The 24,432-nt window shown below is 39.8% G+C and overlaps 1 protein-coding gene across 2 annotated transcripts in view; it reads left to right on the forward strand.

The window, feature by feature from the left end:
* Positions 1 to 20,030, forward strand: part of EHF (ETS homologous factor) — a 39,260-nt gene extending 19,230 nt beyond the window's left edge. The window contains exons 3-9 of one of the 2 annotated variants that reach the window (XM_007067967.4): positions 4,867 to 5,112; positions 6,674 to 6,733; positions 9,208 to 9,276; positions 9,368 to 9,436; positions 13,184 to 13,243; positions 14,604 to 14,799; positions 15,660 to 20,030. In XM_007067967.4, coding sequence (XP_007068029.2) covers positions 4,867 to 5,112; positions 6,674 to 6,733; positions 9,208 to 9,276; positions 9,368 to 9,436; positions 13,184 to 13,243; positions 14,604 to 14,799; positions 15,660 to 15,759 — 800 coding nt within the window. In that variant the 3' untranslated portion in view covers positions 15,760 to 20,030. The remainder of the gene's footprint in view (positions 1 to 4,866; positions 5,113 to 6,673; positions 6,734 to 9,207; positions 9,277 to 9,367; positions 9,437 to 13,183; positions 13,244 to 14,603; positions 14,800 to 15,659) is intronic. The other variant, XM_037900013.2, reaches the window with a different exon arrangement.
* The last annotated feature ends 4,402 nt before the right edge of the window (positions 20,031 to 24,432 follow it).

Raw genomic sequence — 24,432 nt, forward strand, 5'->3', positions numbered from 1 at the left:
GCAGCAGTAAACCTTAAAATCAAGCCAGGCAAGCACCCTATATCACACACTAATCACAGTCCTGTAAAATGCTATAACAAAATGTACAGTGAAGATTCTCTCATTCAGAACTTAAAGGAGCTCTGTTTCTTTTCTCTGTGTGATTCCTAAATACCTTATAATATATAATAGTGCCCTTGATAAACACACAGGGTTGCCTTTCATTTTGTCTACTAGGATTCATGGTATGGTAAGGATTCATACCATGGTAGGATTCAATTCATGTTTGATTGAGAAGCGCTAGTTTCAGTTTACATGGGATTTTGCAAGCCTAAACTGGTGGGTTTTATTTTCAGGGATTTTTACCTTTGCAATCATTCAGGATTCACTTCCAGTTTTGAATTCACATGAGTCTGAAATTCCAAGTCAACCTGTATCTTCCTCTCTGCAATTCCCTCCACATGCCCACTCTCCTCTCTCAACAAGAACCCCCCTTTAACCTTTCAAGTCGTCTGGTTTGAGAACTGGTGGCCTACAAATGTCCTCTTCCCCTTTCTAAGACTGCAGCCTGCAGGGAAACAGGCCAACCACCTTTCTTAGGTCCTTCAGAGGGTGCCCAGTGGCTTCTAAATCCCATTGTTACTTTCTGAAGCCCCCTACATAGCAATTAATTCCCCACAATCCTGCAACTGCAAGCTGCAAATGGTTCTGCACCCACAGCAATCTGCTCCTGAGATACCCCTTGTTCCCTGGTAGCAGTAGCTAGGGAAACTTGGGGATTGTATTACTAACATTTCTCACAACCATGTTGGATATTCTTGTTTTTGGCTAGAATATGCAATACTGTATCAGTGCCTGGGATGGAAGGCTCATACAGTAAAGCTGGTTCTTGACAATTTTTTGACTTGCAGAGCAGGAGCTTGAAAATTCCCCCTGCGTTCCCACCGATCAGTCAAATATAGAGCTGGAATTTTAAAACATGGATGACATCTCAAATTTTAAAAATTTGAATTTAAAATTTTAGAAAAAAAAATCACTCAATTTCCCCCCCTCATCTCTCATGACCTCCAGAGTCCAGGACTGAGATGTGTGGGGGCTGAAATATGTTGTCCTTAGTATCACCTATTGGCACATCATTCCACTTGGTTTAGCTCAGTATGGCCGGGGCGAACCTTTATTAAGATGGGAGAAGGGGGATTCTCTGTGGGACCTTCTGGCCAATTTAATAATTCTAGCTAACACATAAGCCTTATCTGATTAATAAGCCATCTTTATATAGTGCTGCTTTGCTTTGCCTACACAGAGCTTTTTCATCGAGGTGGCTAAGCAGCCTTGCTCTGGTCCCTTTTTGACTATATATTTGTTTTTGTAGTGTTTTCACCAACATTTCAATTTTTAGAAATATATGTAAAAACATCAGGGGCCTGCACCACCATTTCGTGGGCCTTAAAGTTAGGATTCCCATTCTGTGCTATTATCAGAAATATCTGGTTTTGCTGTGAAATTCTGATAAAGTAAAAAAAGAGCATTTTGCCCACCTTCAGACAGAATTAGAGTTTTATTATTTTCAATCTGAAACTGGCAAAATTTCACACCCCCCCTTTTGGGGATTATTTTTTAACCAGATATAATTTATTCTTATTATAGAAAGCGAATAGAAAGGTATAGTATGTGCTTCTTATATCTTAGCTTTAGATTTTAAGCTTTTTGGAGCAAGGAACTTGACCTCCTCTATTTATGCAAAGTATCTAGCACACTCTTGGTGTTAAATAAATATAAATAATATAAATAGTAATATTTAGTTAAGCAATGAGAATACTGTATCAATGTTGTACATAGACACTGCCACATTTTCAAAGACAGAAACAAACAGATTAATAGAATTCAAGGTCATAAGGGATGACTATGATCACCGAGTCTGCCCTTGGGTACAACACAGGGCATAGAATTTCACCCATTAATTGCTGCATTAAGCCCATATCTTGTAGATGAGCTAGACCAGTGGTTCCCAAACTTGTCCCACTGCTTGTTCAGGGAAGCCCCTGGCGGGCTGGGCCGATTTGTTTACCTGCCATGTCCGGCGGAACAAGTTTGGGAACCACTGACCTAGAGCAATCTGGCCTTTCCTTATGCCCCCATCCTCCCCTGCTAAAACCTTATTCATATCCTAATGAACTTGACTGCTGAAATCCACACCTACTTGGCATCCCTGCTTCTCAGATTTTTGCCACTCGAGTATTCAAATTATTGCTGCTAAAGTCATCTTCCTCTCCTATTGCTCTGGCCATATGATCCCTCTCTTTGGAGCCCTCTTTTTGGTTTCCTGCTCCTTACTGCATCAAATTCAGATTCCCTATCCTCATCTCTAAGGCCCTATCTGCATCTGTTCTCATTTCCCACTACTTCCCCTGTGCCCTTTCCAATAATAGTTTGTCTCCTTTCCCCAAGTTTCACCTCATGCCTTTTTTCATACTATAGACTATGTCTGGAACCATCTCATTGTCCTCGTTTTCCAAGCACCCTCTCTCTCCTGCTTCAAATTCTTCCTTCAACCCCACCTCTTCAAGCAGTCCTGTTTTTGTTCTTTTCCGCACGAACAATCCAGACATATCATCCCCTCTCCTGCCTTGTGTGTGCTTGTCCTGGCTTATCTAGGTTGTAAACTCTTTAGGGCAGGAAATATTTCTCTTTCTCAGGGCCAGACTCTGATATGTTTATTCACTGAGTAGTCCCTGACACTGTGAATAGTCTCATTTACAGAAGAGGTTACTGGTCAATGTGAATAAGGTCTGGTGTGTGTGTGTGTATAAAGTGCTGTGCAAATTTACAACACTGCATACATATTAATACTAATATTTGTTATTACATATTAGGTGTATTACTATACATAATATAGTTAATATTTTCACCACTACATTGTGCACACTAACTTTTGCACACACAAGTCTCAGGATTCCCAAGCTGCCAGATGTAGAAATCAGGCTATGAGTTACATTGAATTACTTTCCATTCCAGTCCTTCTGCCGGAGATTAGACAGCCCACAAGTGGTCAAGTCCGTGCAGGATTGTTGCTCTCCTCCCCGTACCACATGCAGTACTCCCAACAATCACTTGTGGTGCTTGCGCTCGCCTTGGTAAATTAGGACATAGAATCATAGAATCATAGGACTGGAAGGGACCTCAAGAGGTCATCTAGGCACTCAAGGCAGAACTAAGTATTATCTAGACCATCCCTGACAGGTATTTTTCTAACCTGCTCTTAAAAATCCCCAGTGATGGAGATTCCACAACCTCCCTGGGCAATTTATTCCAGTGCTTAACCACCCTGATAGTTAGGAAGTTTTTCCCAATGTCCAGCCTAAACCGCCCTTGCTGCAATTTAAGCCCATTGCTTCTTGTCCTATCCTCAGAGGTTAAAAAGAACAATTTTTTCTCCCTCCTCCTTGTAAAAATCTTTTATATACTTGAAAACTGTTATCCTGTTCCCCCCTCAGTCTTTTCTTCTCCAGACTAAACAAACCCATTTTTTTCAATCTTCCCTCATAGGTCATGTTTTATAGACCTTTAATCGTTTTTGTTGCTCTTCTCTGGACTTTTTCCAATTTGTCCACATCTTTCCTGCGATGTGGCGCCCAGAACTGGACACAATACTCTAGTTGAGGCCTAAGCGTGGAGCAGAGCGGAAGAATTACTTCTCGTGTCTTGCTTACAACACTCCTGCTAATACATCCCAGAATGATGTTTGCTTTTTTTGCAACAGTGTTACACTGTTGACTCGTATTTAGCTTGTGATCCACTATGACCCCCAGATCCCTTTCTGCAGTACTCCTTCCTAGGCAGTCATTTCCCATTTTGTATGTGTGCAACTGATTACTCCTTCCTAAGTGGAGTACTTTGAATTTGTACTTATTGAATTTCATCCTGTTTACTTCAGACTATTTCTCCAGTTTGTCCAGATCATTTTGAATTTTAATCCTATCCTCCAAAGCTCTTGCAATCCCTCTCAGCTTGGTATCGTCCGTAAATATTGACATCTCATTACCCCATTGGCAGGCACAAATCCTTTTTGCGTACTCAGATTCTAGCATTTTTAATGCAAATTATTGTCATGAAAGAACATAATAGAGGCTGTTCTGGAGGATTTGGCCAATCAACAAAGAATTTAGATATTCAGTAAAACCTCTGAGGAACAAATTAGGGAGCCTTGCATATTAAGAGATCTCTTTGAGGTATCTCCAAACACAAGGCATGATTTGTTTCTCTGCCTTGGATGCCAGCTCTGCTATACAGCTGATGTTTGTTGGTGGTTATATATGATAGATTTTACTACGTAATAATATACCTTTAAATATACATTTATTTGATCATTATTGGGCTAAATACTGAAGTTCATATTCAGCATTTATTCAGTACTTATTCAAGCCAAACTCCCACTCATCTCAAAGGGAGTTTTGCCCAAACAAGAACTGCAGGATTTGGCCCATCATTATTATACATACTTCAAAGGTGCCTTTTCCCACGTGGGCGTCAATACATCTATGCTCTAATATTTTTCCCACTGGTAGAGCCTTCCACCCAAGAATTTGAAAGCATGTTACAAACATGAATGAATTAATCCCCACAATACCCCAGTAACCTACGTTAGTTTGATTCTTTCCATTTTACAGATCGAGAAGCTGAGTCAAAGAGCACTGAAGTGACTTGCTCAAGGACAATCAGCAAGTTAGTGTTAGGGACTGGGAAGAGAATTAAGATCTGCTGGCTTCCAGTGATGTGCTTTAAGGACTAGACCACGCTTTCTTTCCTGTACACGGTACATAGATATTCTATCTCGGTATTACTGTTGTGTTAACAGATACAGTAAATTCGTAACATTTCTCTTTCCAGTGCCTGGCAGTTTCTATGGAACTCAGTGGCATGAGATACACCCTCAATACTGGACCAAGTACCAAGTGTGGGAGTGGCTACAGCATTTCCTGGATACCAACCAGCTGGATGCCAACTGCATACCTTTCCAGGACTTTGACATCGATGGCGAACATCTATGCAGCATGACTTTGCACGAATTCACCCAGGCAGCTGGGAGAGCCGGCCAACTTCTTTACAGCAACCTTCAGCACCTAAAATGGAATGGTAAACATACACTAGCGCATGGACAGGACTGCAACCACAATTTTGTGAATTCTGGGTTGATCTAAGGCCACTTATGTTCCTCAGCCTTGCAGTGACTGAAGCTCTGCTTGTGAGGGGTTTAAGAGTTTCCCAAGAGTGCAACTTCATTGCTGCTGAGCTCCTAAGAGACACAGGACTGAAACTCCTGGTTATCCCCCACTTTACTAAGGTCTTACCTGATCTACAAGACATTAGTCAATTTAGCAGTACTGGGGAAAGACCATGAAAACAGATGGGATGTTTGATCAATAAAGACAAAGTTTTTCTTTATTAACAAGTAGCCCACATTCTTATATTACAGAAAGGAGCTCTGTAACCCACTGATTCTCAGGAGATTCATAGGTGTGCAGAAATGTAGAACTCCCTTCCATGCTTTTGAGGCCTCATGTAGCAAGAAGGCAACTCATTCTGTTAAATGACTGAAATAGATGTATGCAGGGTAGTTGTAGCTGTGTCGGTCCCAAGACATTAGAGAGGGTGAAGTAATATCTTTCATTGGACCAACTTCCATTGGTGAGAGAGAAATACATCAACTTAAAGCGGCACCAGTCCCTTCCAGAACAACAGATGCAAATCCTGTAGACATATCTCCGCTCTACAATGATCAACACCCCCCACAATACACCTTTCAAGATCCATGGATCCTACACATTCCATATCACAACATGCCGCGTACCTCATCCAGTGCACTAAATGCCCCAATAACAACTATGTGGGTGAAACCAGACAATCACTACCCTCTCGAATGAAATGACACAGGAAAATGATAAAAGACAAAAACACCCTATTACCTGTGGGTGAACAAGTCACAAAACACTCACTCTATATCTGACCTATGAGTCCTCATCCATAAAGGAAACCTGCACAACACTTTCAAAAGATGAGCTTGGGAGCTTAACTTCATAATTCTGCTAGACACTAAAAATCATGAACTGAACAGAGACACTGGATTTATGGTTTATTACAACAATCTATAACCCACTAACCCCTCTTTTTGTCCTATGACTTCTGGGGTGTTAATGGGCCACTCTACCTTGACTGGTCCTTTAGAATACGTGCTAACTACTTATGCCAGACAATCTGTTCCACCTTGCATTTAGCTGTGATGCTCAGAGTACCTTTCCCAGAGCTGAAGAAGAGCTCTGTGTGCCTCGAAGGCTTGTCTCTCTCACCAACAGAAGTTGGTCCCATAAAAGATATTACCTCACCCGTCTTGTCTCTGAAATAGACGTAGTAAGATAAAAATGACAGACTCTTCCTTCCTTTCTTCTATCCACCCACCTGACACTTCCCATTTCCAGTCATAGCATAGTAATTTAACAGATTCACACTAAGAAGTTAAATGAGGAGTTCACAGGGTGTGGGCGGAGGATGTATGTGTGCGTATGTATGTGTGTCCGTGTGTGTCCTCATGTCTTTTAAAAATTAGCCCTTTGGTATTGATCCCTGCTTGAAGCCCTATCTTTCCTTTGTGTGCCGTGTGCATAATTACACCTCCCCTCTCCCATGCAATCTCTTGCAGGTCAGTGTGGCAGTGAAATGTACCCATCACATAATGTCGTTGTTAAAACAGAACAAACAGGTGAGTAATAGCAATTGTTATGGTGTACCAGGTAACTTGACTTTACTTGGGTGTCAATGATCAAGGAAAATAGCTGCTAAGATAAAGTTCATAGTGGATGTTTTAGCAACAGCTTCACTTAAATACCAAAACAAGTCTGTTTTCCAGAGAAGAGGTCATTAAATAATGGAAATGAAATTAAAACTGAGCTTTTAAAAATGTCAGTAAATTCTCTTTACTGAATCTCTGAGGTCTCACATGGTACCAGAAGCACTAGATTGCATAGGGTTACTCAGTTAGGAGACCTTTAAAATGTCACATGTCCAGTGTCTTCATCACCTTCCTCCAAAGACAGTTTGCACAATTTGTAGTGGCTCATAACTTCCTCCCTTGGGCTTGGTTTCATTGTTAAAAAGAATTACAATGGAACAACACAAAATCAAGCTCAAGTTTTCTCCTCAACTTTGGCCATTTTCAGGGTTCCTTTCCAAGAATGGCTCAGCTCACATTCCAGATCTTCTCTCTACAGAGCCACTCTCAAGTCCCTTATATGTGGGTGTGTTAATGAGCCACTGGCATACCCACTTACTATTTCCCAGAAGAATCAACACCAGCTTATAGCGTGGAGTGTTTCAGACAAACACTGACAGCCTATTTCATTCATCGGTCTATTGCCTGTTCCCTGTGGCACAGAATACAGCTAGGCACAGATCAAGGCAGGAATTTAGGGTCTTTGGTATATGTTCCCCTTGGTCAGAGCTGGGTCAGACAGAACAATGAGACACAGAGGTAGAGTAGCAGGTAACCGTCCTGTGTATAGCTACAGGTTGGCTTTCTGCTGGAGGGGAGTTGACTGTATTTGAGATGGAGAAAGGAAAGGTCTTCTATATGAGAAAGAAAAAATCTCTGAGGAGGAATCCCCAATATCGTTGTGGATCTTGGCCTGATTAAGTCTTAATCCACCCCTCAGTAGAGATACACAAGGCCTTCACAAAGTATTCATCTACAGACTGTGCAAATTTTAAAGCCTTGTGTGTTCCCTTTTTTTTTATGGTGGCCACTTCTCCACTATTAAAAACTACTGCTGGATTGGGGCTGGTGCAGTGGGGCTGTGGTGATGCTCTACTCATTGCCACATGAAAAGCCCAGGTTCAATTATCCAGGCACAGTCAGTATGTCCATGAGCTGGCAGGGGCTGGGCGTGCTACTTTCTTGAGGATGGGAGAACTTGATATGGCTACACGCCAGCTCCTTGTGATGAGATAGAAATGAAGTTGGTGGGTTCAGAGGGGAATCCTATCTGGTCCTACTAAGTCAAGGAAGGTTGCCTCAGTGTGGATGCTGGCATAGCTGTAAGCATGAGGCCAAATAATCCCCACAAGCTTTAGCAACAGTCGGTGGATCAGATGTCCAGACAAGAAAAGGGTGTGTGCTACTGTAAGAACATGGGCTCAGGATGCCCCAACATGTAGCTATAAGTTTGAATGCCTGCTAAATTCCCATGTCATAAATGTTAATGCAGCCAAACAAGATGATTTAGCTAGTGACTCATTTTCAGTTTCCAATTGCATTAACTTGAAAAAATAAATAAATCCCAAATTTGAGTCTTATGCTTCATTGCCTTTGATTTGGAAAGAGAAAGAAAGACAAACTTAACTTCTCTGGCCTGAAAAGTTGTAATGCAAAAAGCATTATGATTTCACCAGCTGCTGACAAGAAAATCAAATGTATGCAGATTATGAGTCTGCTATTATAACATTCCATTGAATTTTCCTTGTATTGTATGGAGCACTATGAGTCTAAGGGTGGCTTTAAAAATCTTCCATATTCATGGGTTATGCATTTGGTGCCCAATAAAATGTCCTTTAGGTTAAGGATATATGTAAGTTTAGCAACAGGCCCTCAGTATGATCCTCAATAGAGATTCTGCATTGGTTTCTAATAATATAAAATGGGACCCACAAAGAAGATTGAACTTTCAGTTATATCATGTTTTTTTCACTGAACTGATATGTCACCTAACCAAAGGGAGCCCTGGCCTCAGTGAGGGCTTCTGGGAACCACCATAATACAAACAAAGAATAAACCTTAATTTCTTCAATTCTACTAGAATGCTGAATTGTTGAGGATGCAATCATTTCTATAGCAACAAAGCATAACATCACACACTTCACTGCTGGGTCAGGAAGAGGAGCTGATCTTCCATTGGAACACACATAGTTGAAATATTACCTGAGAGAATAGAAAAATTCAGGCCAAGACAAAGTATTTTTAAAAAATAAATATTCTGTATTAACAAATTTGCCCTAGTGTACAAATGACATGGGTGAATGTAATAGTCTATGGTGTAGCAACTTGCATGTTTTTTTCCCCATGGTCTTTTATTTGTCACCTTTCTCTTATTCCTACTGGTTCAGTGTCTCATTGTTACTCACCTCACTGCTGGATAGTATTCTTTTACTGATACAGACTTTCCTTTTGGTCCCTATCTTCAGATCCGTCTTTAATGGCCTCCTGGAAAGAAGAGAATTATTTGTATGACAGTGGTTATGGTAGCACAGTAGGTAACTAACATCACAATGCTTCAGGCATTTATAAAGTGTTTTATTGTGGTAAGAGGATGTTAACGTTAAACTTTTTCTTTTTAATCTCCAGAGTTATTGGACAGTAAAACTTTCTGTCGTGAACAGATTTCCACGACTACTACCAGTCACCAGCCTCTTGGTAAGAAGCTCTTAATTCTATTGCTGATCATTTGTGTCACACACCCTAGAATTACTGCTATATAAAAGTCTTCTGTTGCAGGTCTGAGTGTAGGTATCCAGTAGTTTTAAACCAAGCAATATTGATGTTGATATTAGTTACTTTAGCGATCCTAACTAAATAGTTATTTGAAAGGTGCACGGCTCTCCTCTCTTTGTCAAGAAAAAAGAACTTCAGATAATCAGTAACCTCAGGGTGACTCCCCATATCTTTTCAAGTGACTGACTCAAGGTGGAAGAGACAGTGTTAGAAAGATAAGATGTCCCTATCCTGTCATAACCTGTTGTGTAGTGTGGCTGTGCACAACTTCAGAAGTGCATTTCAGTGGTGAGCAAAGTGATTCATATACAGGTATCAATGGCCAGATATGGTGTTACATCAGCACAGAGCGGCCATAGGGCAGGCATAAGTCTCCCCTACTGAACTGCCCCAGAGCAGCGGGTGTTCCCGGACATACTTCCCAGGCAGCTTTCCCACAGCTTCAGCGGATCACCTACTCCAGCCCTATGGCACCTCTGCACATCATGTCCACAGCGTGCCATTTTACCCCTTTGATTGCCTCTTTGCACCTCCTGAGCAGTATAAAGAGGATGTAACAAGAATATAATCTGCCTTTTTGTAGGCAAGTGTGATAGTGGGTGAGTGACAGGTGCGTGGGGAGTAGAGATGGTAAAAGCATAAATGGGTGATGGACACATGAAAATGTGGCAAGCATGATTTAGAGGATGGTGTCTTAGTGGCAGCTGTGGGCTGGAAGTGAGGAAAGAGAAGAGAGAGAACTGATGAGAAGAGAAGAAAGGAAGAGTGATTAGAGAATTGGTAGAAGAAGGGAAAGAAGAGAGAGAAGGAAGGAGAAAGATGAGAAGAAGAAGTCGATATAGACAAGAAGCAAGGACTCTTGAGGGAACATGGGGAAGAAGGAGAGAAAACATAAGGAAAGAAAAGGGGGAAAAGAGAAAGTAATCCAAAGAGAAACAAATACTGAAAAAGAATCAAAGGTAGAAAACTATCAGGGTGAGAGAGAGAAAGAGAGAAAAGAAAGGTGAAAGAACCGGATATCGGGAAGAGATAGAAAGAAGACATGCAATGGGACTACACTCCTCCCACTGCCTCCGCAGCTCCCCACTGAGACTCATGCTGGGTGCTATCCAGTTCATTTGCCCACTGGGCCCTCGTCCTTAAATTCACCTGACACAATTAAAGGGCAGATTACAGTAACAGTATCTGCATAAAGAACAGGAGGACTTGTGGCACCTTAGAGACTAACTAATTTATTAGAGCATAAGCGTGGCCCTCACCTAGAAGCACAGCAAGGCTCGCCAAGGTGATGTGCAGTTTAAACAAATGTATTCAGCAATAAATGTTAAAAAACCCCACCAAATCCAATTGCTCTTTTTCTTGCCAATGCCCATTCTCATAAAATGGCTGCCAGCTCTTCAGAGCTTTCTGACAGTGCTGGGAATCAGCAAGATTCTTGGCTTGGTGTGTTTATACGCTGACTTGTTGAGCCTACAGCTAGGGTGTCTCGCCAAGGGCACAGCCTGTTGTAAAAACTAAATTTGTATATCCCGTAAAGAAGTAGCTCATTCTGAATCATATGCAAATAATGTGAAATCTTTTGTCACAAGTTTTGCAAGGTTGAAACTGCATCATAATTCTTTTCATCTGTCAAGCACCAGCCTTTTAATGGTGTGTCCTCAGAACAGGGCGCCGTGGAAGAGTAAAGGCAGAATGGGAGGCTGTTTACACAGGTGTAATAAGGAATAAATCACTAAGTAGAAGGCAACTGACTTTCATTGAATAAATTACCAGCTAAGTCGAGCACACTAAAGCCATTTTAAGGTAATTTAGGGGATTCTAAAATCAAGTGTTTTTTTTAATAATCGTATTTTTAGGTAAAACTACCCACAAATTAAGGACCTGACCCTGCAGTCCTTAAACAAGACAAAAGTCCCACTGACTTTTGATATACAGTTGACAAGCTCAGTGACTTCGATCAGTGGCTGGTGCTCTCTGAAAGTGGGCAGGATATATAAAATGAGCCCAGAGCTGATTTGCAGCTGTAGGTCAAGACCATGCTATATCAGACTTAAAACAGGGTAGGCAGGGACTGTCCTCTCTTCCCTGAGTAGAGCTGAGCAAAAGCTTGGATGAAAAAAATGTTTCACACATACAAAAATGCAAAATTGGGTTAACCGAAACCATTCACAAATTTAGACCCATTTTGGCAAATTGTTTTGGTCAGAATGTTTTTTTCCAGAAATGTCAGAAAGGGTTCATTTCAGCATTTATGAAATGAAACATTTTGACTTTGTTTTGGGAAATTTTAAAAATAATTTAAAATGTATTAAAAATACTCAACATTGAAATTAATTTTTTTGAACATTTTGGTTCACTAAAAATTTCACAACACTTTCATCCAGGCTGACCTGAAATGATTTCTTTTTCAATTTTTCAGGCCTGCACCCAGACCTAATATTCAGTTTTTTGGAGAATCCTACTTTTGAGTTCATATTTCCAATTGATGTAGAGTACAGTATGTCTGTAAATATTTTTGCACCCATTTTTTTACATGCAATTATTGCAGATGCATGTGCAAATTAGGCAAGATTTTATGCAAATAGATATTTACATTAAGTCATTTGCACATGTAAATTCCTGCTTTCCATGCAAAATTATGGTAATTGTGAATACTTAGCCACTGGAAAAACATGCATGGGTCTTAAGCATTTACTTTATGGAATTCAGGCACTAAATATCCTGTAGAGCAAGCACAAGAGGGACTTATAATTAAAATTGTCTCATAGACCTTGTGAAAGTTCTCAGCCTGATTATAAGAAACCTTTTGTGTTAATGTCAGTAATAGATTCAGATTTTGTTAATTTCCAAGAAGGTGACTACTAAACACAGAAATATCATCTTCTAGCTAGGTGATAAGAAATGAATAAATATGACTTCTTTATTTTTAGTTTCTGAGGAATGGCTTGAGCTAGAAATCTGATGCCTTTTAAGAGTGTTTACAGGCAAAAATGTTGCACTGATGAGAAGCAGCATATTCTTGTGGCTTATAGCTGTAAAAATAAAATATATGTGCCCAGCTGTCAAAAATTCCTAACAACACTGGCTTGAGTTCTGGGACTACTCGGCTTGTATTTATTTTCTTAAGAACAATGCCTTGTCAGATAATTCTGCATTTAGGCAGGTGGGTGTACATTACATTTGTACCAGTGCATACAATTCACATTAGATCATCTATAGAACAAACAAACAAACAAACAAACAAACAAACAAACAAACAAACAAACAAAAAAGCCCCCAAAGTAACATGCTACAGCAAAGTCTGGGCCATAATGGGAGAATTCTGGATTGCTTTTATAGATATGATCCTCTTATTTTTCACTCTGACATACATGGTGCAAGGGACATGTGGTGAGGTATTTGTTAATCTAATTAACATTTCCAGAGTCAACTGTATACCTCTGTATTTGTCTTTTATTCATCAATGATCTCTTTGTGACGTGTAGCCTGGCTGATTAAAATATAACTCAGAACGCAAAAATATCCCCCTGGATTACTCATTTACTTTTTGAAAGCTGATTATCTTTAAAACAGGCACTTATTCATTTTTGAGGTTATGTTTTAATCTGCTAGTCTACAGAAAACCTTTAGCCAAATTTATTAGAATGGTTTCATTTTCATCCTCTGCAGAGTCTTCAGATGAGAAAAAAACACAAGATCATCCCCCAAAGTCCCACACCAAGAAGCACAGTAAGTCAACTGCTTATGGCAACACTGGTGGCTTGATTAACGGCCCAGAGACAGTATAAGCTTAGGTTCAAGTTTTGGGAAGGAAGGAAGCAATAAAAAAAAAAAAAAGCCCAGTTTCAAAGCATATGGGTCAAATGGAGCTACATTGATTTACACCAGCTGAGGATCTGACCAACTGTTTCTCTCTGTTATACTTTGCTCCCATTGTTTGAGTTGGCTTTGTCCAGGGTACAGTAGAGGTTCGAAATAATGCTCTAATCAATAAGGACCTTTCAGAAACACAGAATTAGATGAATGTTTATTGTGTCCTCCTTTAAGACATGATTGCTGTGTTGAAAAGAAGTTAGAAGATGCCTTGGCCACCAGAACGAACTCCTCTCTGAGAAATTCAATCCTTGCAATGCCCTGGGCTTGTCCCTCCACTAAGGAAGGATTCATTATCCACATCCATTATGGAGATTTAAGGGAAGGTTACACCATGGGTGTGCAAATATTTCCATCCAAATATTTTGGCAAATGAGTCATGAAAATCTCCTTCTTAGTCTTTAGTAGGGGAGAACGCCACAGCTTTCTGGGCAAATCACTCCAAGTGCTTTTCCTTCCTTCCTTATAAGTGCCAAAAGTCATGGTGTAGAAGGATTAAGCAACAGAGCAGTGGTCTGAGGTATGTGGCTTCAACAGGGTACACACTTGATAGGATTAATGCAAAGAGCTGAGCTTTGAAATATGAAATAAAGACTGGCTTAGGCGCCATTTCTCTGTGTTGCATGCAAGTTTCTGAGGGTGAGTTGGTGCAGTATTTTGCTGCAACCTTACTGAGATATGCAAATCTGTGAGTAGCTATTCTGAAGATAACCTCAATTTGAGAAATGTCAAGATTACTGCTTTATGCAGTGTAGTTGTAGCTGTGTTGGTCCCTGAATATGAGAGACACAAGGTGGGTGAGGTACAATCTTTTTGGGACCAACTTCTGTTGGTGACAGAGACAAGCTTTCTACCTTGAATGGTCCCTTAGACTATGTGCTAAGTACTTATGCTAAACAATCTGTCCCACCTTGCATTTAGCTGAGACGCTTAGAGTACCTTTCCCAGACCTGAAGAAGAGCTCTGAGTGGCTCGAAAGCTTGCCTCTCTCACTATCAGAAGTTGGTCAAATAAAAGATATTACCTCACCCACCTTGTCTCTTAGATTACTGCTTTACACATCTCAGACAACATACATGGAAGTCTGGAGGCATAGTCAGATTATGGTTTCTTTGCAGACAAGTCATTTTCTGTGAGCAACCTACCATACCAAAATAAAACAAAAACAAAAAAATACCCCAGAGAAAGTCTTTCTGTTTCTTCCATCTTCTTGCAGATCCTCGAGGAACTCACCTCTGGGAATTTATCAGAGATATTCTCCTGAATTCAGAGAAGAACCCAGGATTAATAAAGTGGGAAGACCGATCTGAAGGTGTCTTCAGGTTCTTAAAATCTGAGGCGGTGGCTCAGCTCTGGGGAAAGAAGAAAAACAATAGCAGCATGACTTATGAGAAACTCAGCCGGGCCATGAGGTAGCATGAGTTGAGAAAACATGAATCCTGGAATAATTAAAGAGATATTGCATCCATCTGGAATTTTGTTTATTTTAAAAAATTAGTTAAAAGTAGTTTCATTGGCTACACCTGCCATCTGAGTTCCCTTATTGATTTTGAGGCAGTTATAAATACATTTTCTTATTTTTTAAAGTATTTTTGTCTCCCTTGTTGCTGTGTGAACAAGCCACACAAACAGGTGAAACTAACTGATATAGAAGGTAAAACACAAAAGGTAAAACTCACCCCTCTGCAAAGGAACCAGCTCAAGGACTTGTCACTGCTAAACCCAAAGGGTTTAATTTGGGCCTAAGCAATGCCTAAGCAGTATTGCCAACCTGAACATAAGTCAAGCCCACCAAAATAATAAGACTGGCTTAAGAATCATGGGATCCTTTTGATTTTCACATTTTCAAGCTTTTCTTCACACCCAGTAGGGCTAGAAACTTCTTTTTTGTTTTAAATGAAAGCTGAGATTCTTACCTGATCATGGGATTCCAGAAGCTGGCACTTTTACAGAAACGTCAAATATCATGAAACTTGCAATACAATTACAAGAGTTGGCAACACTGAATAAGCTATGAGCTGGTGTTCTGAAAAGTGGCAGAGTCTGCAAGGTGCAGTCAAATGTATAAACTAAAACAAAGTAAAATAAAAAAGAGATAAGATGTTTTCTCTAATCTCTTTCAATCACAATAACGTTAGATATTATTTGTAATAATAGTAGGTAAAACATGTTCAGTTACAAGTGTGATTTCTTAGTTGACAGTGTCCCTTAAAGACTATTCTTAACTCCAATGTCTAGTATCAAATCTATTTCTGTGTTTTTCTTTTGACAGATACTATTACAAAAGAGAAATACTGGAGCGTGTGGATGGCCGGAGATTAGTCTATAAATTTGGAAAGAATGCCGGTGGCTGGAGAGAAAATGAGAATTGAAGATGTCAACAAAAACAGCAGCAAAATCTTCTGGATGTAAATATTTCAAAGACTGTTCCCTTCTATTTATGTACCAAAATGGGGGAAAAAAAACTACTTCTAACAGGAAGAAGGAACACTATCATTGGTGTCAAAATTATTTTAGTCGAAGTATGTCCTTTATGGGGAAAAAATGTACACAGTTTTCTGTGATATATGGTAACTATGATTGTGATTAATTTTCCCATTTTATGAAGTTTTTTTTTATATAGTGTAGGAGTAATGTGATTTATGACAATGCTGTGAGTCATGCAGATAAAGGGGGGAATCATGGGGCATTACGTATTTTTATGAGTAAAATAATTTAAAATAAGGCAGCCTGTGAAAAATAATGATTTCCAATGTTGCTTATCTTTGTAAGAGGACTCCCGGGTGATTGTTCAGTTCAGATCATATTATTTCAACTGTGGATACCTGTGGAGTATGAAGTAACATACGACAGCATGCCTCATGTAGCTATCCCACAACAGCTGCACATGCTGGAGCATGTTAGTACACTTAGAAAGTGAACTTTGAGTGGATAACATAGTAAGCATCTCTGAGCCATGCGGTGGTTTTAATAGATTCCTAGGCCAGAAGGGACCTTTGTGATCACCTAGTCTGACCTCCTGTATAACACAGGCCATAAAACTTCCCCAAAATAATTCTTAGAGCAGATCTTTTAGAGAAATACCCAATCTTGATTTAAAAATTGTCAGTGATGGAAAATCCACCACAACCCTTGGTAAATTATTCTAGTGGTTAATTACACTCACTGTTAAAAATGTACACCTTATTTCCAGTCTGAATTTGTCTAGCTTCAATTTCCAGACACTGGATTCTGTTATACTTTCCCTTTATTAAATGTTTGTTCCTTGTGGAGGTACTTATAGAAGCAAATGTTCCATAATCACCTGGGTTGTAATTTTGTTGTCCAATAACAAGTGTTCCATCTCTCCTATCAATTTCTGAGTACCTTAACATTCGGCTGGCCTCCCTTTGCTTCAGTTACTTCAGATGCTGGGTTATTCTTCAGTTAGTTTATGACAGTAACAGTAGTGAACTGCAGGGAAAGCATTGTGTGACTATGAGCATTTCTTTGGAGAACTTGTAATAGCTCTTATATTGGTTAGGACTGGATCCTGCAAGGTGCTAAAGTACTTCCTGCCTGGTGCTGAATGCCCTCTATCTTCATTAACGCCAGCGAGCACGCAGCATGTCCCATGATAAGGGCCCTAGATTTTTTTCCTACTTTGAGGTGGACTGCTAGGCTGACATAGCCTCAAGGATCAAAAGCCATAAAAAAAAGACACATCTAACAGGCAAACTTATTTAAAGGAAACAACTGTTCAAATTGCAGATGCGTCAAAGGTTACCGTATCCAAGTAGAAATAGAGAAAAATGTTTTCCAGTGGTGGTTTAAAACATTTGAGAGCATATGGGAGAAACTGGAGAGGGATTAGACAAGCATTGAGGGTGGGCTGGTGGGAACAGTGCAAGGCAGGAAAGCTAACTTGGTGGTGAATGAGTGCAGGGAGGGAGTCCTAATTTCTTCAAATGAAGGCCCGCTGTTCCCTCTGGCAGGCAAAAGTTCACCTGAGAAGGAGCTTCCAGAACACTGCCAAGGAATGCAAAGCACCATTGCACTTACTCTATGATTTCACCCAGTACTTCCCAAACACTGCTAGCAAGGGAGCGTCTACTTTTTTGTAATATCTGTCACTTCTTCCTGTGATTCTCAGTTGGATGAAAAACTCTCTCTACACATTGTAATAATCAGAAACTAGCTCATACCAATCATATTCAGACTGGGGAAGTTCAGGTCTGGGTCTTCTGGCCCTTCTCTCGTGGCAATCATGCCATACAGGGAGTGAGCATGCACTTCTAGCTCTCATTTGCTCTTGGTTAAAATCTCTTCCTTAACACATCAAACATTTCAGAATGCAGGGAAGTAAAAAATATGGAGGCAGCCCTGTATCATGGCATTGGGAACAGAAGGGATGCTGAAGATCAGGATTTTGTAAAAGGGTGAGGTTAGGATCCAATCTGAGATGATGATGGAGGAAGTAAGAAACTGAGATAGATTCTAATTAACGTTTTTTTAGGGGTGGGGATATTGCAAAAAAAAAAAAAAAAAAAAAAAGTCAACGATGAGAGTCATACAAAGCGTGCAGAGGCTGGACAAAAAAACATAACAAAACAAAAAACAGTGAGACAAGAATGCTACCACAGCTGTGTTAATGTAGAAGCAAGAGCTATCGGGAAAATAGCAGGAAAATTATTAAGGTTACATCTGCCCGGGCAATATCTGTCTCCCTGGGCATCCATTGGGTCCAAATCCAAACATGCTTGAAACCCAACAGGGTTGAGCCTCAGGTACTAGTTCTGCAGGTTTCTAGTTTGAAGGGAAGAAGGCTGTAAAAGAATATAGAGTTGAAACCCAGAGTTAAGGGAGGATCAATAGAAAAGGCACTAAAATGTGCTTACCAACACCCTACAGAAAACACAAGAGCCCAGTTTGTTACCTGTATGCACAGGATACATCAAACCATTACACCACCTCCTGCACAGTGCATGCCAGAGCTGTCAATATCAATTATCTGTACATGGCAATTTTTACTTTTCATTAGTTGGGTGGAGAGAAGTTCGTCTTATTTACAAAATTGGGTCATAAAACTTCAAAGCAATTTTTTTCTAAACATATTTTTTTTTTTCTAACTGGGCATTTCTCCTAGCATTGTTTGCTTTTGCTCAGTTCATTCATTTCCTCTTTGTTTTTTAGCTTGATTGGTTGCATTCTGTCCTCTTTATCATCATATGTGGTCTGAATAGCTATAGATATTAGGCTATCAAATCAGAATGATACCTTCAGTGTATAAAACGCGTGTGCCAGAAACCTTCAATGTTACTTTCTGCCATCTCCTTCATGCTTTTTGTCCTCCATGTCTCCAATGCAATCTTTAGACAAGAGACACTTTGGGTGAAAACCTGACCACACTGAAGTCAATGGTATAATTACTATTGACTTTCGGGGGTGGGGGGGTCAGGATTTCATTCATTTTGGAGGCATAAAGAAGTGGTAGGTGAGGTGTTGGTAGCAATATAATTATTGTTCTCTGCCTCAGGTTAACATAGATCTCATGGCAACCGAATGTAATAATATCCTGTAGTAATGCTGCTTTGCACCAGACCTGAAGGGAAACAACAATGAGATTGCAATATACATTTGTCACCCCTTCCATGGCACTGAATTTATTATTTAGCAGCAGCTAAACCTATCTGGGGAGTCTTTAGGGTTCTATATAGCAAAACACATGAACTATTAAAATAAAACAAATATTTTAAAAAGCTGACCTTTGCTTGGAGGTGTATTGTATAAAATTTAGGGAGCGATTTCTCCTGAGCTGCAATCTAGTCCTCCATTGGAATATTTACCAATAGGTGAGAATCATGCAAGCAAAATTTTCCACTGTTAAACTTGTCATTTGAGAGTGGAAACTTGTCATTTGACTTTGTAACTGCACAGATTTAGAAAGGAAGCCATCTGACACTTGCTGTTTTACAAATGTCAGCCTTTGCCTAACACAGATAAAGTGGATTTCTTAAGACTGATTCCTGCCATGTACAAATGCAGCCACGCAAAGGTGAACCATTTTAAGCAGTCCTAACCAAAGCAAGATAATGAAGATATGAATGTTTATATAAATTGCTATTTAAAGAAAAAGCATTTCTGAGATTGCTCTTTTTACTTTGTATTGCAAAGAGCTGAGCAGTCACTTTTTAAAAAGATGTATATTTTAGGTTAGCAGCAGCAGCAGAACTGCTAACACCATATGTATAGATTTTTATTGTATCATAATTTTTCATATGTACAAAACTCTATAGGAAAAAGTAATTATACTATATTTATATAGTTGCATGCCAATCAGTAATGTCAAAAGTGGTGTTATCAACAACAATCACTCTTAGGATATATTTTCTGTAGATAAGTAGAGCAAGTTTCTTAAAGAAACATCCTGAGAGCTGTATGTATGTTGGTGAAATATATAGACATGACAATGCTTAGTTAAATTTTCATCTCTCTCTTCATCAAATTGCATAATCTCAGCTTCCCTTTCATTCCATCTTCAGTGTTTAAATATGGAAAAATATATGTTATCAGGTATTTTGGTGTTTCTATTCATATTATACGTAGCATAGAAGTGCCACACAGTTCTAAACACTTTCTATGTTAAATGGATGTTATCAAATAAAAAAACTGAAACAAGTTTGCAGATGAATGTTTATTTCAGTGCTTTTTGAACTTTGAGAATAAGTAAAAATAATACAAAATTTCCCACTAACAGTGAAAGAAGTGATATAGTCAGTGTCTGAAATTTACAAAGATCATGGCTCCATCTACAATAGTGCATTCTTTATTAAGTCATATGTTTTCAAACTGTGGTCCATATCCCATACTAATCTCTGGAGCACTTGCTGCTGATCTGAGGAAAGCCAGTTGCTTACATTGGACTGCTTCTCCTTGTGTTCAGCTGCTAAACTTCACTCAGGCCCCAGTTCAGTACAGATCTTAAGCATATGGTTAACTTTATGTGTCATTAGGATTTTGCAAAATGCTTAAGTGCTTGGCTGAATAAGGATGAGATTACTCATAAGCATGTCCTTAACATTAAGCATACATACTTTGCTGAATCAAGAGAACTAAAACATATTAAATACTTTCCTCATATTATTTTTCCATTTAATAACTGTGATGGCTGCAAGAATATGTAAAACTTGTATTTCAAGCAGGAAAAGCAGTTTCCTACCACATTAGTGATGTCATGATTGATCCACAGCCAATACAGCACCTCTCATGCTTGTTGTTTGCACTTCTCAATTCCTAAATGATTCTTGTGGATCTTCCATAGCATTTCTTTTCAGAGGCTCATTGGAATAAAAACCTTATTTCCCTTGAAAAATCACCCCATCTATCGCAATAAGTTCATGTCTGCATTTCCAGTAGTCTCTTATACTTGGACAGCAACTGCTTATTTCTTCAGGCCACCCTTTAATTATCACTTCTTTAAGGATCCCCAATGATTCATCTTTCTCCATTACCTTTCTTATTTGTTGCAGTTTCCTGTTAGCTACGGGAATAGACTTCACAATCAGATCTACATAGGCTTGCATCTCTGTCTCTAAAGTCTTCTCTAGTTTTGTGAGAGCCCCTGCTCTGGAAAGAATATCTGCAATGAATATGAATTTACCGGGTGTGTAGGTCACAACCAAATCATACTTTTGCAACTTTATCATCATTCTTTGAATCCTTAAAATACAGTTGTTCAGCAGTTTCCTAAATAACGCTATCAGGGGCTTGTGGTCTCTTTCAACTTCCACTGTCTGGCCATAAATATACTGTTTGAATCTCCCAGGCAAACAATATTCCTAAAAGCTCTTTCTCAATCTGTGTGTATCTGGTTTCTGCCTCAGTCAGTGATTTGGATGCATATGCCACTGGTTTACAACAATCTTCATGCTTCTGTAAAATCACTGCACCTAAACAAGACGGTGAAGCATCTCCTAAGATTATAATAGGCCTTCCTGATACATAAAACTTCAACACTGGCTCTAATAGTTGCTGTTTTAAACCCTCCCATGATTTCTCCTGTTCTGTACCCCAATACCATTCATTTTTATTCTCTAGCAGTTTTTTGAAAGCTGCTGCTTTGGTAGATAGATTAGATATGAATTTTCCAAGGTAATTAACCATTACCAGGAATTGTTGAACATCATTCTTGGACTGGGGACATGGCATCATTTAAAGGGCAAAATCTTCCTCTTATCATGTTTTACACCTTCATTGGAAATAATGTCCATAACAAAAGTCAGTTCTGTAACCCCTAAAACACATTTCTCCCTATTTAGTTTGATGTTTGCAGCTTTAGTTGCACACAGGACTTCCCAGAGTCTATGACCATGCTCCTCTTTCGTTGAGCCCCAGATGATGATGTCATCTATTGAGGTGTCAACACCATTAATATGTTCATGCATCATACGTATGGTTTTGCGGTACACTTCTGGTGCTGAAGCTATGCGGAAGGGTAAGCGTAAGTGTGACGTTCCCCTGTGGTGTTATCTGGATCGGTGATCTGCTAGGCCACTCCAATCCTTGACTCTGGGAGCCAGCCTTACCCTGCTCGGCTGTGAAAACCCCCACTCCCTGGCTGTTCACGCACAGCCTCTGGCATGTAAGCTGCTCCCAGCTACTTACAAGCGAATGACACTAGCCAATATCTCCGGTCCCAGAAACAACCCTAGAACCTCCATCTTGCAGTGTCCAGTTATGCCTGCTGGACGCTGCAAGCTAATATGAGTTCGTCAATTTAACAAAGAAATTGACATGTACCAGGCTTGTTATCCCAAGGAGAGCCTCTGACCCTCTTCAAACCAAACACACTGCATCAGGGAGAATAAACAAACAGATTTATTAACTATAAAGATGGATTTTAAGTGATTACAAGTCAAAATATAACAAGTCAGAGTGGTTACCAAAATAAAATAAAATATAAGCATGCAGTCTAAACTCTCAACCCTATTAGACTGGGCAGAAACTAGATTAAGCAGTTTTTCTCACGTCACTGGATATTGCAGTCCTTAATATACAAGTTTGTTCCTTAAACTCGGGCCAATCTCCTGTGTTGGAGTCTTTTCTTCTCAGTGTCCTGGTTGCTTGCAGCAGAGGTGGGGGCAGGAGAAGGGCCCAGTATGTGTCCACTCTGCCTGTTTTATACTCTCAGTCTATGTGCTTGTAGAATACAAGTCCAGGCATGTCTGGGGGGTATTGCTGAGTCTCTCCAAGCAAGGTTGAGCAATTCCCCTGGTGTGGCCTCATTCAGGTGAGTCATCGCATTGTAGCTCCCTTGCTGGACAATGGCTGTTGATGGGTTGACACCCAGATGTTGGTTACTTTCCTTGCTGTTGCCTCTGGGGAGCTAATATGTGGCTGATTCCCCAATTTACAGCATGTTTTTGTGACCACCATAGAACACAATTCTCATATCTTCATATGCATTAATGATATACATATATGGATAGAGAAATGACTTTCAGCAGATCATGACCTTTCCCCTGATACCTTACAAGGCATGCTTTATATGTAAGATCACGATTATTTGAAAATGAGGAATATGGGGGTTACAGTACGCTCTCCCAAGGCACAGAATGTCACAGTAAGAATCTGTGTCTTCCAGATGGGGTATTAAACTTTGAGCTTTCTTCAGCTAATTTTAGCTGCCAAAAGCCTGAGGATGCATCCAATTTACTGAAATAGCGAGCATTTGCAAATTGAGCCGTAATTTCTTCTCTGGCTGGTAGTTTGAAATGTTCTCTTTTTTTATAGCCGTTTTGAGTTCTCTGGGATCTAAGCATATGCGTAGCTGGCCGTTACTTTTCTCCATAATGACTAGGGAGCTTACCCATTCTGTTGGTTCCTCAGTTTTTTGTATTACTTGCATTGCTTCCATCCTTGCAAGTTCAGCCTTAAAGTTATCATGGAGTGCAATGGCACCTTTCCACTGGATGGATAACTGGAGGGATCTGCTTGTTTAGCCGGATTGTGTGGTCACCCTGCAAGCAACCCAACCCCTGAAACAGCTCATGATATTCCCAGAAGTGTGCCTTATAGCCAGGTGCAGAATGTTCACGTAGTGAGAGTACCCGTTTTACCAGATTGAGTTTCTCACATGCAGCCAGGCTTAAAATGGTGTCACCTCCGAAAGGGAGCCAGTACGTGGTTGATGCTAGCAACACACTCTCCTTCACTGGTATATTTGTTCCAGAATAATCAGTTACTTTTATTTTTGTTCATCCTAGTTTTAGTCTTATTTTCAATCTCTTATAATCTTGTTCACACAGAATATTAACCTGAGCTCCTGTGGCCAGTTTCAGTGGAATAATTGTTCCATTCACTGTCATCGGCAGTATCCAGTCCCTCTCATCAGGCTTGCTAGATTGCAGTAAGTCTATGAAAAAGTCCTCAACTAGATTGTCTTTAACTGAATGTACTTGACTTTACTGCATTTGGGATCTGCAGCATTTTGCAAAATGATTATTTCCCCAATATTTATGACAAAATTTCCCAAAGGCAACACACTGTTTGGGGCCAGACTGTGAACCGCACCTTCCACATGACTGTCTGTAACCAGTGGTTTTCATAGCGAGTGGTTCCACTCATTGATTTAACCTATTCTGGCTATATTCTTTTGTACTTAGTACATGGATAACTCCTTCTGGTGAATTCAGCTCTTTGACTTGTGCTTTCACAGTTTCTGCTGCCTTGCTTATTTGGAGAGATTTTTCTAAAATCTCCTTCAAAAGCAGTCTCTCTTAACACATTTTCTTTAATACCACAAACGATTCTATCTCTGACCAGAGACTCTGTCAGCTCACCAAAGTCACATGTTTTACTGAGTTTCCTTAATTCCGAGACATATTCCTCTATAGTGACATCAGTTTTTTTGCATGCATGTAAAGATTTTGTCTCTCTCAAAGATTGCATGCCACAAAGGAATGAAATGTCCCTCAAATTTAGTCAATATTTTAGTTAACTTCATGCTTTCACCTTCTTCAAACTTAAAGTTGTTATAAATATCCAATGCTTTCTCCCCAACAGCA

This window comes from Chelonia mydas, chromosome 6 (assembly GCF_015237465.2).
Source record: "Chelonia mydas isolate rCheMyd1 chromosome 6, rCheMyd1.pri.v2, whole genome shotgun sequence".
Lineage (NCBI taxonomy): Eukaryota > Metazoa > Chordata > Testudines > Cheloniidae > Chelonia > Chelonia mydas.